At 38.3% G+C, this 14,347-nt stretch overlaps 1 protein-coding gene across 4 annotated transcripts in view; it reads left to right on the top strand.

Moving 5' to 3' along the window:
• Nucleotides 1-14,347, top strand: part of JPH1 (junctophilin 1) — an 82,622-nt gene that overhangs the window by 62,129 nt on the left and 6,146 nt on the right. For all 4 annotated transcript variants that reach the window (XM_038123904.1, XM_038123895.1, XM_038123877.1 and 1 more), the window contains exon 4: nt 9,578-10,239. In XM_038123904.1, the coding sequence (XP_037979832.1) occupies nt 9,578-10,239 (662 nt within the window). The remainder of the gene's footprint in view (nt 1-9,577; nt 10,240-14,347) is intronic.

Here is a 14,347-nt window from a genome sequence, read left to right as displayed (position 1 = left end):
AAGATGATAAAGGAGACTTCTAAAAAAATTAAGTTTGACATCATATCATATAATCACGAATCCCTTAGAAATATCTGGAATGTTAATTAAAGGTAGTAATGCATCTCCAGATATGTAGAATCAGTGGAGTCTGAAACTATCTAGTTTTTCCATGTTATTTTGCTTATCTTATATTCAAAAGTAATGTTGGTTGTTTGCTGACATACATGTATTTACTGTCTTCCCGGTTTTGAGCCTTTTTGGAAGATACTCCACGGGCATAAGAAGTGCTGACATCTACAACCCAAGCCTGAGTGCATATCCTAGGCTCTACTTTTTTCTGTAGTGGCAGAACAGAAGAGTGTTCTCAGAAAAACAGGCACTGTCTCTTTATGAAATAAGGATTTTAAAAGAGGCAAAGGTTAGAAGGGCTTTGGCAAAAAAAATCACTTGTTTATTGAATTTACTGAAAAACAGTTCTTAAGACAGGCTGACAGACTTGGCCAATTGGACAGCAGACATGAACCTGCTTCTGTTAAGGTCAGTTGCCAAAGTCCCAAGGAGCAGGATGATAGCCATGCACTTGAAATGTGATAAGAGAAGTAGCTAATACCCTTCCAGGCTGTATATACAGAAGCACGTCATGGGGAATGGTCCCTTCTCTGCATGATCCCACTGAGTCTGAAATACTGTGCAGAACCTTGGGGATCATCATGTCAAAAAGATCTGGACACGCCGGGAGAAATGTAAAGAAGTGTGAATTCTACTGAGTAAAGACAGTTATTATGCCACATTAACAGTCTCTCTCTATATTTAAAATTCATCTTCTCAGAGAATATGCAGTTGCAATGAGAATAGGATTACAGTCTTTTACTTCTGCCCATCCTTTAGGAGCTTAAAAAAACCTACTTTTGCAGTTAACAGCTGCCCCAGTGCAGTTCAGATGAAGTAAAGTAGTCTCAAGGTTTTCTGTGAAAAATCTAAAAATTTGCCTTCTCAGTTATCACCTGTTAAACAGCCTGCAGGCTTAGAAGCATTCAGGTAGATTATAGTACATGTGTTATTTGGCTGGGATCATTCACATTAAATACAACATCTGCATATTATCTACCCTGGAAAAATGAAGTCTGTCCTCGATACAGGAGTCATATGCATCACCATGTAATCTTGACGGATATTTTTTGAAGTTCTGTCAGTATTCATTAACAGAAAGGCAGGGTAAGTAAAGCAAGCCATAATTAAGATTGCCGGTCACAGACAGTTTCTGTGTCCATAAGCTGATGTGCCAGTGAGGTGTTAGAGATAGTTGTGCAGCTCTCACAGTGCCCTCTACCAGGTAAGATGAATTTGTTACATTTTTCTGATGGTATTGAATCCAGAAGTATAAAGGCTTACACACTGCTATGTAGATGCAGTTAGGAAATGTTGCCCTGTTTTGGAAATACCACAGCTACTTCAGTCACCTGCTAAAGCAGTTACAGGAATGGAGCACAGATTGGGTACATAGAATGAATTCATTGTTCTTGGTGCTGACTCCAGGCAGTTTTTGAAATTCATTAGTGTGTATATGTCTGCACTTTAATGATGCATTTATAAACCTTTAGAGGGAGAAAATCTTATTTTTATGGATTCTTCTATCCTTAATGATTCTTTAGTTATTGGATAATACAAAAATGCAAATTACAAAAACACTGTTTAGGTTCTGTATGCGAGTTTTTTAATTGTAGGGTAACTCAAATTAATTTCAGATTTGGGGGAACTGACATGGAGAGAAGAGGCAGTCTGATTTTTGCACCAGTAGAAATTTCATTAATATCTTTTTCATCATCCTACTGCTAGACTCACAAGTTTGTGATGTTACCTATGATGTGGATTATTTGGCTGAAGTCCATTTCCTTTTCTGTTGCCATTGCTGTTGCTGGCAGCTCGAGTGTACTTGAGTAGACATTTTGATACTTTCCAAAAGCATTGTGAGATAAAGTGGTGTCATATGCTTTTCAACAAATACCTGTGCGAAATGCAGACACACTAGCAGTAAAGCATTCAGGTCACACCAATAGCTGTACTGTGTAAATATCACAGCAGAGTAAACACAGAGGCATAAAAACTTGGGTTTGGCCAAAGTGTGTGTGCGTGTCTCTGTACATGGGGCTAGTAAATAAGTAACTCAAGGCTTTTGATCTCAGTCTAGTCCATGTCAGGAAGCATTTGGTGGGGGTTTTGAGAAGGCTGTGTCATTTTCATTGATGTCAAGGTCAGAAAAATAAAGCATTGGCAGATATTTAAAATGTGGTAGATACATATTCGAGCAAAACTATGCAGAAGTTGTTCGGGGTACTGCACAAAGCTGTTCCCTGAGCAGATATAAAGTAGCAACCTTGATGTGCAAGAATTTTGTGTTTGAGGTTCTTCTTAACAAGATACTTAATAAGCAATTTCTACCAGTGAATACTTTCTGTAGGTCCGTATCTTTACTTAGCAAGAAGGGAAGGTTGCATTTCCATTTGGTTTGAAGCCTGCTTGTATTCAGTGATGCTACTTTTTAAAGTTAGTCCTAGGTGGACTGGTACTCCTCAGGGAGATATTTGTATTCTGACTTTTACATCGCTGAATGATGATGTGACTTTGTCAGGTTGTGGCAACAGTAAAATATCACCTTATATTCTATCTCTTTGTCATACATTTCGGTCATTTTGATAGTACATGGTTTCAAAGACAGAGGGCTGCCAGATCAAATCAGAATGGTTCCATAAACTAAACACGTGTAGGCATCAATCTCCATGATGCTCATGAATTTAGTGAGTAGCTGTTGGCACATCCAACATCTTGCCTTCAGTCCAGCAGGAGAAGGACCACCAGGAATACTGCTTAAGGAAGCAGCAATGCTAACAACAGATTGAGAAGCCCTGAAAGTGTAAGCTGGAGAAAACTTGGCAAAGAGAAAATATCTTCAAAGAGGGAGGAGTAGGAAATGAGGATTTGGAATTAAGAGTGAATTAAGAAAGATTCTAAATAATAAACATTATCTTTTGGAGTATTTTTTGGATTGTGAAAAAAAAAAAAAATTGACTCCTCTCCCTCTTGTTTGCATTGTAATTTGCTTTCCTAGGCTGCCATGATACTTCCATGCTGGTATATTAAGTCCAGGGAAAAAAAAGGATTTTAAGGCAGCCAAATGGAATTTTAAAATTGATCCAGGAAAGATTTTTTATTTGCCCTTAGCTAAGGAAGCTGCTTAATAGCATTTAAAATGCTGCTCATACCTCACCAAAATGCAGTTGCCATCAGAGGCTAAAAGTTAAATCAGCCATTCAGACTTGGGTTTCTTCTGCATTTCACAAGACAGTGTCAACAATCCCTTCCATTTCAATTTTTCTTTTCTCTTTTGTGACATGCTTTATTTTTAAGCCTTAGCTAATGTGGTTTTTTATTCTCTAAAGCATTCTCAAGTACAGTTAAAGAAAGCCATTTTTCCAGGTGGCATAACCAACTTCAGATGCAGCTGAAACAGGGCAGCCAGGCCTGCCTATGTGTTTTTGAAATAAGGAATTCTAAAATAACTTGTCTATGCATCACTAGGAGTAAGACATTTCTTATGTTGCCGCATGTTGACCCAGCCATGATGGAGCTGCACTATTCCATGCCCTACTGCTGGATCACTGCATCCATCAGAAGGGTACTGCACACACCTGGAGTGAGAACCTCTTAAAATACCGTTTGGAAGTCTGTTTCTGTGAGGAGGGTGGTCCAACACTAGAACAGGATTTTCTGGAGAGGTGATTGATGCCTCAGGATTGTCAGTGTTCCAGAGGTATTTGGACAATGGCCTTAGTAACAGGCTTTAACTTTCGCTCAGCTCTGTATTAGTCAGTGACTTGGACAAGATGATTGTTCTAAGTCTCTTTTGACTGAAATTTCCTGTTCTATTCTACTCATACCTAAGTCAAGCAGAAGTGTTCTCTTGGAGCCCTATTGCTTTTTAAGCACCTTGCCTTATATCCTTTCATTTCTCTGGCAATAATCTTTAATTTCCAGACCTTTTCAGTCCCAGTTCAGTCTACCAAACATTACTAAAACCATAACCATATCTCTGCTCCAGTGAGTTCATCAACACATTTTTCACATGGCATTGCACAGCCCCTCCATTCAGTTGGGCTGAATTCAAGCCAGCAGCCTAGCACTTAAGAGGTTTTTTTTGTTCCCTGTTACCAATATAACCGTCAGAAAATTAAGAACAAAACAGAGGAAGTACTAATGATATTAATTATAGTTCTTCTCCCTCCTTTCATATCTCCCCAATGAAGAAATAATAATAAACTCTATCTGTCTAAAATTTACTGAATATAGTTATTTGCACTTCCATAATGACTCACTGAATCATTTATTCTTAGAGATTGATAATTGATTATTTATATTTCTTCACCTACATTTACCATCCTGAGGAATTTTTTATACTGGATGTCCTATCCTGATGAAGCCTAACATAAGGAAGAAAGATCCTCTATTAATTGATCCTCTGATTGATCACTTGGCTTTTCAAAGTTTTATTAATTTCATCAGGATAGCAAAGATATCTTATTGTGAGAGCGTGCATATTGTTGCTGACAGTGAGACATTAGAAAACCATCAAAAACATCAGAAGATAAAGAAAATTGTTTTCACTGCCTTATTTCATGAACAGTATATATCAACCTGTAGTACCAACACTAAAGTATACACTTTCTTTTTTTAGTACAGTTCCTTTAAATGCAAGAGTCTTAAGCTTTTGCTTCAACCATCTCATGCTCTGCATTTGTATTGGGGTATAATCTGCAGTAAGAAACTTCTTCCTTGTTTATTATTTCCTTCTCTCTTTGAATATAGATTTGGTAGATCAGCTCTCAGCTTTTTCAGCAAGACATTTATGGTAGGCAGCAAACTTATGGCCAAAATGCTGTGTGGAGTTTTGATTACTCGGGAGACTTATACTCCATTCCTAGTGAAAAAGGCTTTCTCCACACCTTTAGGTTTGTCAAAGATTTAGCAAAGCTTTGAGCACTTTATTCACAGCTGAGCACTAAATTCAGAAAGGTTATTCAGATGACACATGTGCTTTGGGTCATTATTTCCTTTTGGGTTAGCTTCTCCATCAATAAAATGGGCTATTGGTTTAAGTTTTAGTTTTGTACTTCTAGACTGTGAACTTTTCAGATCAGTAATTCTCTCCTTTTTTTGTAGAAGTGTTGAGTAGTTCAGTAAAAAGAGGCCTGTAATCTTGGAAGGTTTGCATATAGACATCTGCAGTGTTCTGGTTGAGCAAATAATTTTGATTGTGTCACCATTACCCCACAGACAGGTGTTAAACACTACAGTGAAAATGCAGCATCTTTCCACTAACAGTTCATACATGTGAACAAAATTAGGAGGTGAGGTATGTGCTTCACATTTGTAATTCATCTATAAGCACAAGATGAATTTTCTCATAATGATGAAATTATAGTACTGTTTCTTACTTGGATTATTCTTTATAGCCCTGTCTATTTGTTAATTCTCTATGTAGCACTAAAGATAGGCTACATCACATACCATGTACTTCAGTTTAAAAAGCAGAAATAAGCATATGTTTATTTAATAAGTATTTCTAACATACCTTGAAATTGAATCACATCACTCAGCATCAATAGTACTTTAAATATTATATTCTTAAAAGATTATGTTCTGGAGCCTGCATTAGTGGCATTACAGTCTTTTTTTGCTTTCAGTAGACAAAAAAAAACCTGTAATATGAAATGCTTATTTTTCCTGAATTGTAAGAATGGTGAGATGTTTATAAAATCACTGATGCAATGGCATGTATGTCTTTACCCTCACTATCCTAGATGTATTCTGCCATCCCTCTCAAGCTTCGGATTTCATTCTGATCTGATGAGGCACGAGGTCTCTTCTTAGCCTTCTTGGGAAACAGTGGCTGCATTTACAGTGTCCTGCAAGATGACATTTTCAGATGCTCTTTGAGCCACAATCCTGCAACAGCCCTGTGCTGCCAATACGTGTGCCTCACTAGGCCATGGGGGAAAGCATGTGGCTGTCACCTCCTTAAAAATGCTGTGGCAGAACCAGGGCATCCTTCTCTTCTCATTTACAGGGCTGGTCGTGCTGTCACATCCCTTACTGGAGCCCTTCCAGGAGGAAGGACATATTACATAAGAAATTCACAAGAAATTCTAGGTTTAGAGCAACTATGAGTGCATCTTCAAACAAAGCAAAGCTTCCCTCACCCCACAGCCATCACTGAAACGCTGTTCAAACTGATCATCAGGCTGTGAGACTCTATGCACACCTTGCACACATCCACACAGTTATTTGTTTTTCAGAGGCTATTCACCCCAAATATTGGCTAACTCACACTTCAGTGGTGCATCACAACAGGTGTACGAGCCAAAACCACCCTGTGACTGACCTTGATCGAGTAAAGATTCATCAGTTTTGATCCAATGCTAGCACAGCCAGCATGTCACCAGAAGAAAACACGCAGGTTCATGTTACCTTTACTTGGTTAGATAACATTTCTTGGTTCTGCTTTCCAGACCAGGTTCTCCTTAGGCATTCAGAAGCATCATGTCTAGATCTACTGCTTGCTTGAACTGCAAACTGAAGAACCAGAGTGCCATGTTTATTTCCTGGTCAGATAATCCCACTTTACCTCAAATTCTATTCTCTTCCTCATTAAGATCAGCCAGCTAAGAAATGTTGCAGGAAAGGATGTTAATGACTCTCTTTACAAATTCCATTGGCCCTTGTTTCTTTAAACTTGAGCTGTAGATTGCTCTTATGATGAAGGACTCCCTTACCATGTCTGTAGAGTCATGTCTTTAACAAAGGGGAAAAGGTAAATCCTGACAACTCTTAGTCCTTGGAAGGGAGTGGCAGTTGAGTTCTTGCTGCTTGGAGTCAGTGGTTTAGACAGGTGCACAATCCAATTGTAAGGGATACAGTGAACAGATGTTTAAAAAGCCTTTGGACAATCTCCAAAGTGAACTTCAGCAAAGGGCCAAGAATTTCAGAGTTGGAAAGACTTGCCTGACAAGATTGGAGGCAAAGGATGTATCTCTAATATCCATATGTGGTGTTCTGGGGGTGGGAGGGAGGGCTGCTCTGCTGTGTTAAGGCAATGGCTGAACATCTGGTCAGACACCCTCAGATGTTACTTGGATGCAGTATTCTCTGGAGCTTAGTGTCACATAGCATCAAATATTTCCAAATACTCAGTGAACGTGTGGCATTGTTAGCCCATTGAAACTTAACTTCTTTGGGAAGCTCCAGATTATATTTTTGTTTTGCTTTTAAGTTTTTTACTCTTCACTCCACCGGTCTCTTGGTGAGACATGGGCAGCTGACACCATCGGTTCCCTTCTATTTTCAAAAATTCCAGCAGCTTGGAGGTCTCTTGATGAGAAGGATTTTCTCTGGCCAACTTTGGGAGGCTTTTAGTTGATTGCAGGAAAGGGTAAAGAGGGGTGTCATTTCTGAATTAATTTCTGATGTCATTTTCTGATGTTTTCCTTATGAAAGTTTCTTCAGTTTGTCAAGTGCTGTCAGATATTAGTAAAAGTAAAATCTTTACATAAATGAGGCAGTGCAGAGCTGTCACAGTATGTGAATTTTCAGAATTTAGGCAGCGTTGTAAGACTGAAGAGATAGCGTTCTGATGGAGTGCTTTAGCCACAGCAGTCATAAAGAGCAAAGCTAATGTGAAAATGGGTCTGTCCATAATGAATAATCATTGCAATTTGACAGCTCCGTGGCTTGGGCTTAAAGATTAGTCAGAGCTCTTTTAGGTATCCTTTTCTCTTTACACCCCTAATTATATCTAATGTGAAAAGATATGAAAAATAAAGTTTGTGCATGTTAAACCCCTCAGCATTACCTTATATATCTCAGCAAAGATGGAAGGAAATCCCCAACACATTGGAGAATTTTTTGAATGGCGATCATACCTGTAACTTTATATATGGAAACTCTTAATTTGTGTTGCGCTGCCTTTCCCTTTTACCAGGAAGATTATAAGAAGCTGTGAATCAAGCCTCTAGTTCTCTCCCTCTGTGCAGGCTTAACTCCTCAAAACTTCCTCCTCAAATGTCATTTGAGAACAAATCCTGGCTTGTCTGTGTCTAGCCTTCTTTCTTAACAGCTCCCTATTCCCACCCCTGGTTTTCAGATATGCCAAAAATGTTTCCTGCTCAAAAGACCTTGCATGCCGAGTAATTCTTCTTCTCAGCAATGCTTACTTACCAGATGACTCAGTAACTTCCAAAAGCTTCATGCTGCTCTTCCTTCCTCTCATCTTCGCACTGCGTAGATATGCATATGCTTCTGGCATCTGTAAAAACACTGTATCTGCCTCGCACAGTTAGAGCCTCCTCTAAACTCAAAAGCAGAAAAATGTGGGCAGACGTTCTTCTTTGGGCACAGAATTTCTCTATGACTTAAAGCGCAGATAAGGCTCACTTAGAGAAGGGTGAAGAAATCAAAGGAAAGTTGTGGTGCTAGCAAGGATAGAAGTGAAGACACAAGTTGCAATGTGTTTTTTCAGAGGCCATTTTTGAAAATAGAGGAAGCTTGTTGGCAGTTCTTGGATCACAGAGCTCCCCAACTTCTGACTTTTTAGGGAAACTGATCCTGAAATCTGAAATGTGATCTGTAGGAAGTAAAGCAGAAAACGTTGCCTACAATGCATACAGATTTTCCAGCAGTTTTGTTTCTTCAGCAGTGTTTGCTTAGGTCTTACTATTAAACAAGTAAATCTGAGAACCAAAACTTAGAGCAGAGCTTATCAGCCAGTTTCTGTTTATGTTAACAACTGTACAGACATGCACTTTGATGAGTCCTAGCAGTGAACGTGCATGTGGGTTTAACTTAGCTAGAATTTGGGGAGAGGATTTTCTTCACACTTGCTGCTCTAAGTATTTTCCTAGTGAATGTAAAATGTAAAAATGGAAAAGAATTTGTATTCCTGCCTTCTAAGCAGGAATTATATTAGTTAACCTGGGTGTTAATATGGGAGTGATTGGTTCTGGAAGACAAAGCCAGCATGTGGCAGTTGAAGGCACTTACATACATTAGACAAGCTGACATTCACCCAAAGGGGGAAAAAAGCGATTGAAGCCCTTTTTCCTGTAGCTTATAAGAACAAAAGAGATATTTCATTCTCATGGCCAACTATCTACATATCAAACAGGTGCTCTGATCATGAGAAGTTAAATCAGTGAGTGTAATCAATCAAAACATTCCTCAAAACTTGCCTTTCAGAAAAGGAGTGGTAGGTGATGTAAGGTTAGACAATCTTCAGTCACTCAGACTTCACTCAGGAGCAGTTCACATGCCATGGCCCTTTGAAAAGCTGAAGAATTAGAGTGACTGAACCAAGTTAGTAAGTGGTTCCAACAACTACCAAAAAACTGCAGTAACTCCTGTGCCTGAGCAGTTTGGAGTAAATCACTGTGGATGTCAATGAAATGTTGCCTGCATTTTAACAAGGCAGTGCAGTCTGACACCCCAGTGCAATAGTTTTACTGTGAGATTTGTTTTGATTTAATATTTCTGTTACACTATTTTTCAGGCCCTGATTATATCAAACAAAAATTTCAAGAAGGAATAGATGCAAAAGAAAAATCTGAAGAAAAAGGTCAGGAGAAACCACCCACCCCAAAAGAGTCGCCTCACTTTTATCGAAAAGGTACTACACCCCCTCGAACCCCAGAAGCAAGCCCAAGAAATAGTCCTACTCTCTCTTCTGAGACTTCTCCTTCAAAACAACTGAAAAGGCAAAGCTCCACTTCTGGGGCAAGACTCAATCAAGAAAAAAAGCTTTTAGCAACTGAGAATATAACACCCACAACTAATAAGCCTTTATATTCAAAAGCACCAGTGAAGGAGGAAGCAGCTGGGAAACACCAGCCAAAGTTCTCAGCCCAGCACAATGCCAGCAGCACAGAGAATGGGGAGCTGCATGGTCACTACCATGGCTATTATGTAAAAATGAATCCAACAGCGCTTCCACAGGAGCTCAGGGAAGAAGATGAATATGCCAACCCTTCACCATCAACGCTTGCACGGATACCACCCTCTCAGAAGCCAAGTCCTGCTAGATCTGGGGGTAAGCCAGATGCCAAAGAAAACAAGCCTGACATAAAAATTAAGAAACCAGAATTCGCTGCACCAAAGAACCCAGCTAATAATGAGTCACATTCAGCAATGGAGAAAGAAGTAGGAAACAGCTCGGTAAGTACTACAAGAAATAGTTTTGCTTTCACTGCCTTTGTGCCTTCAAGTACTGAGCTTTGCAATCTAAGCACTGTCAGATTTCATCTGGATACAGTCTGCTAGCTCAAACCCACTTCACCTGGAGTGAGGAAGAAATATTTCAGCCTGGAATGAGCAAGGGAGTTTTAAAACTACCCTTTTAGATCAGTGTGAATCTTAATTTCATTATTATTTAAAAATAATAAAATTACCAATAGCTATGCAGAAAAAGAGCAATGACTAGTTGCATTTCTGTTTCATGTTAGAGGAAAAAGCTAGGTATGAAATTCAGAATCTCTGATGATGTTTCTGTGATTTTCAGGCCAAGAGAAGCTCAGGAAAGCATTAGTTTTGCATACTAAAGTTTAGCCTTTAGTGAATGAAGAGTTTTAGATAATAGTCATAATGTTTCTCTTTTATAAGCATTGTTTCTTTGAGTCATTTTTGGTGGTACTCTACAAAACAAAAAGTGTGTCATTATTGATGGGATAAACCAAATGACCCATTTAAAGAGATCTGGATAGCCTGGTACTGATTGCATGCAAAACACTTGAATAATTGACATCAGACTTCATTAATAATAAATCTAGATATAAAGAGGGGGAGTAATTTCCCACCAACATGAATTGTAAGTGATCTTGTCAAACAGGTTTGACATCTTCAGGTGTGGCAGAAAAATCATATCTCAATCATGAAGGTCACTTGATTTACTTTTACATGGTCATGTTTCCTTTCTGACAAGGAAACCAGAGTAATGCAAAGGCTAAATGTCACATTAAAAAAAATTTTAAAAACTGACTGATGTTTCTCAAAAAGTAATTAGAAAACCATCAGTTATTTGATATTATTCTGGTGAGGCCATTCTTACATTAATTCTGTTACTCTGATCACATTCTTCTTAATGACATACAAGAGGGAATGAGAATATTGTCCATGAAGTTTATAGAAAACACAAAGACCAGGAGAGTGATCTGTAATGAAGACAAGTACAAACTCATGCAAATCAACTGTTGAGAAGGCTGAAAGTATAATTATCCATGGCAGTACAGCAAAATATAATATTGTATATGAAAGACAATTTATAGAGCCTGACAGTGCAGGATCAAAACTGGAAAAGGTTGGTGGATCAGGAGCAAGAGAGGCAACTGAACATGAGCTCCCAGTCTGCTGCTGTTGTTCAGAGATGCTAATATAATCCTTAGATTTATCAACAGAAAAGATTAGGCAAGAGTACATGGGAGTCTGTTCTATCTGCTTTTGGCACAGGTGCAACCACTTCTGGGATAAAATAGCGTCTGTAAATCGGGGATTTAAAATGAAAAAAGCCTTGAGGGGAAGTCACACAAAGAGCTGCAAGAATGATTAAAACATACCTTGCAATGAAAGATTCAAGGTGCAAAACCCCTGATGTACTAAATCACTTTCTGTGATTTATAAAACAGTTTCACAGGCTAACACACAAATGTGTCAGAAGATCCAACAGCTAGAAAGATTCAGATAAAAGTCTTGTTTTAAGTTGATTTTAAGGATCTTGATTAAATGTGCCATCAGTTTTCAGACGCCAGGGTTTTGGAGCCATCACTGAGTAGTTTGATAATGAGCATTTTGCCAAGATAATACTCCCTGGTTCTGCTGGAAGCTTTTATTCTGTTTTGTGCGGATCAAAGTAGATGTTCACAGAGGTTTTGTAATCTGCAAATCTGTATTACAGCTGATATCAGCCCTTTAACCTTTCAAATCTCACAGATATTACTCCTATGTAGGGTAACACAAAGCTGACAGGCTTGTAAATGTTGAGTGAGCATGTACAAATTTTAGGCTGAATTGGAACTGTTTTTTAGCTCTGGTGAAATTAAGTCAGTAGAAATAGTCCTTATTTTTCCTTCATTCCAAATAATATTTTGGAGCTGAGGGAGGCTTCATCTTAACAAGTAAGCTATCTGAACAGCAGTTAATTGAGCGTCTAGAATAATCAGGATAAGGACCATGAACCTACAGCCTGTTACCACAAAAGGTGTAAAAATGATGAGATATTGTGCATTAGCTACTGTTTGTTCACTGATACTGCAGTGGTATCTGGGAACTCTAGGTCACTCTACTTCATTTGTAGCATCCTAATTGCATTATTCTCATTACCAGCATTCCAGTATGGAAGGAAGGTAGATTTTAGGAATTCATTTTTGCTGTAACAGTATCTTAAGATGTATGTAGATGTCTGTGGGTGTTTTTCAAAGATTCTAGAGTTCTGTATGTGTTTGTTAATTTGCCATTACAGACTAAATTTCCTACATGTTTATTTCTTAAAAATGCTGAGAGTAAAAATTCTAAAGTGATTAAAGCAAAAAAGAGTGGCCTACTGGCCTAGCAGTTTGAGGGAGAAGCAGTACAGAATGACTGTTAACTTTGTTGGAGACTTCTAATTTTCAGCATCACCTTTCAGCCTCAGAAAAACAGAAGCCTGTTCTGCAGTGCTCCTGAAATGAGCTCGACAGTATGTTGGAATTAAGCAGTGACTAAGTTAAGAGAGCCCGGTTACTGAGGAGAAGCCAGATTCATGGAATCGTAGAATAGTTTGGGTTGGAAGGGACCTTAAAAGATCATCTAGTTTCAACTCTTCTGCCATGGGTGAGGACACCTACTAGACCCGGTTGTTCAGAGCCCCATCCAGCCTGGTCTTGAACATTTTCAGGGATGAGACATCCACAGCTTCTCTGGGCAACTTGAGCCAGTGCCTCACCACCCTCACAGTAAAGAATTTCCTCTTAACATTTAATCTAAGCTCTTCTAGTTTAAATCCATTCTCCCTTTTCTAATTATTGTACTTTTCCTTATCCCAGATGCTTCTGAATGTTGACAGACTTCAGAATTCTAAAATTGCATTGGGGAATGATTTTATTTCAGTAAGAAACTGCAATTGCCTTTAGTCATTCTGGCAAATAATTTTGTTATGCTTTGAAAGTAAGTCTGCCTTAGATTCTCCATAAAAGTTCTCAAATATATTTGTAGGGGAATATAAAGAGAAAAGAACTCTTAACTCTCATGAAAAGAGAATGATAAAACATGGTTTTGGAATGCAAAAAAAAATTAATCTATTACCATTTATCGAGTATTTTTGTTAGATTATCTGAAAGTGCTGTATAAAACTGTGCTGTGCTTTTTCCAGGTTTCCAATGGTAATGCATTAAGAGCACAGATACAGAAGGGAAGATTTTCAATTCTTCCTTCTATGTGTCTAAATCAAAGCCATTTCTCCTACCTGAATGAAACATCAGCTTTCACTTGGATTAAGAACTTTAAACTATTTTATTTGCATCCAAGCTTGTAGCAGCTTGTTTTAGTTTTCAAATTCATGTTTCATATTTTCTGTGAATGTTATATCCTTAAGAATGTCTTTGAGTATCATGTGTGCAATAAATTAGTTGTAGGAACAGTCTTGATTCTGTAGATATCCCCTTTTCTGACATTATACTTGAAAAATATCAGCACATACTTCTTATGCCACATATATAAGTGTGCTTCTCTGCTTACTTACTCCCTGATGTTCAAAAATCAAAGTTTGAAAATATTCCAGAACTCATAAGAGTCACAGTTTTATCAAGGGGAAATCTTGCATAAAGCACAATGACAAAGTCACCTGTCATTTCTGAGAGATAAATCACCCCTCTTTCACTGGGAATGAGGCTCCTTCACATTACCTTAAATTTAGCACAGTGTGAAGTGTTCACAGAAACCCTTGACCACAAACCAGTACTGTTGTTTCTAACTGGTCATTAGCAGCTTCTAGCCCCAGTTTCAGCTTACACACTTCTGTCCCATCTTGAATATGAGCTGATGGGAAATTCTCTTGGATTTGAGTGAAAAATAGGATTGAATTTCACGAAACACTATTGTAGTGTACATTCATTAATACACTTTTTATTTTGTACGTGTCCATGTGCTGCCCTAGGACAAATAACAAGCCTGGGCTCAAGCGTTTTACTAAATTTTAATTTTTGTTTTCATTTGGCAGGGAAAGATTTTTAAACACACAGTGTTTAGCCTGGTTTTTACCTGAATGTTATCCAGTGATTCTACTCCCATCTTTTTG

Source organism: Motacilla alba, chromosome 2 (assembly GCF_015832195.1).
Source record: "Motacilla alba alba isolate MOTALB_02 chromosome 2, Motacilla_alba_V1.0_pri, whole genome shotgun sequence".
Taxonomy (NCBI): Eukaryota; Metazoa; Chordata; class Aves; order Passeriformes; family Motacillidae; genus Motacilla; species Motacilla alba.
This window is presented reverse-complemented; position numbering and strand designations above follow the sequence as displayed.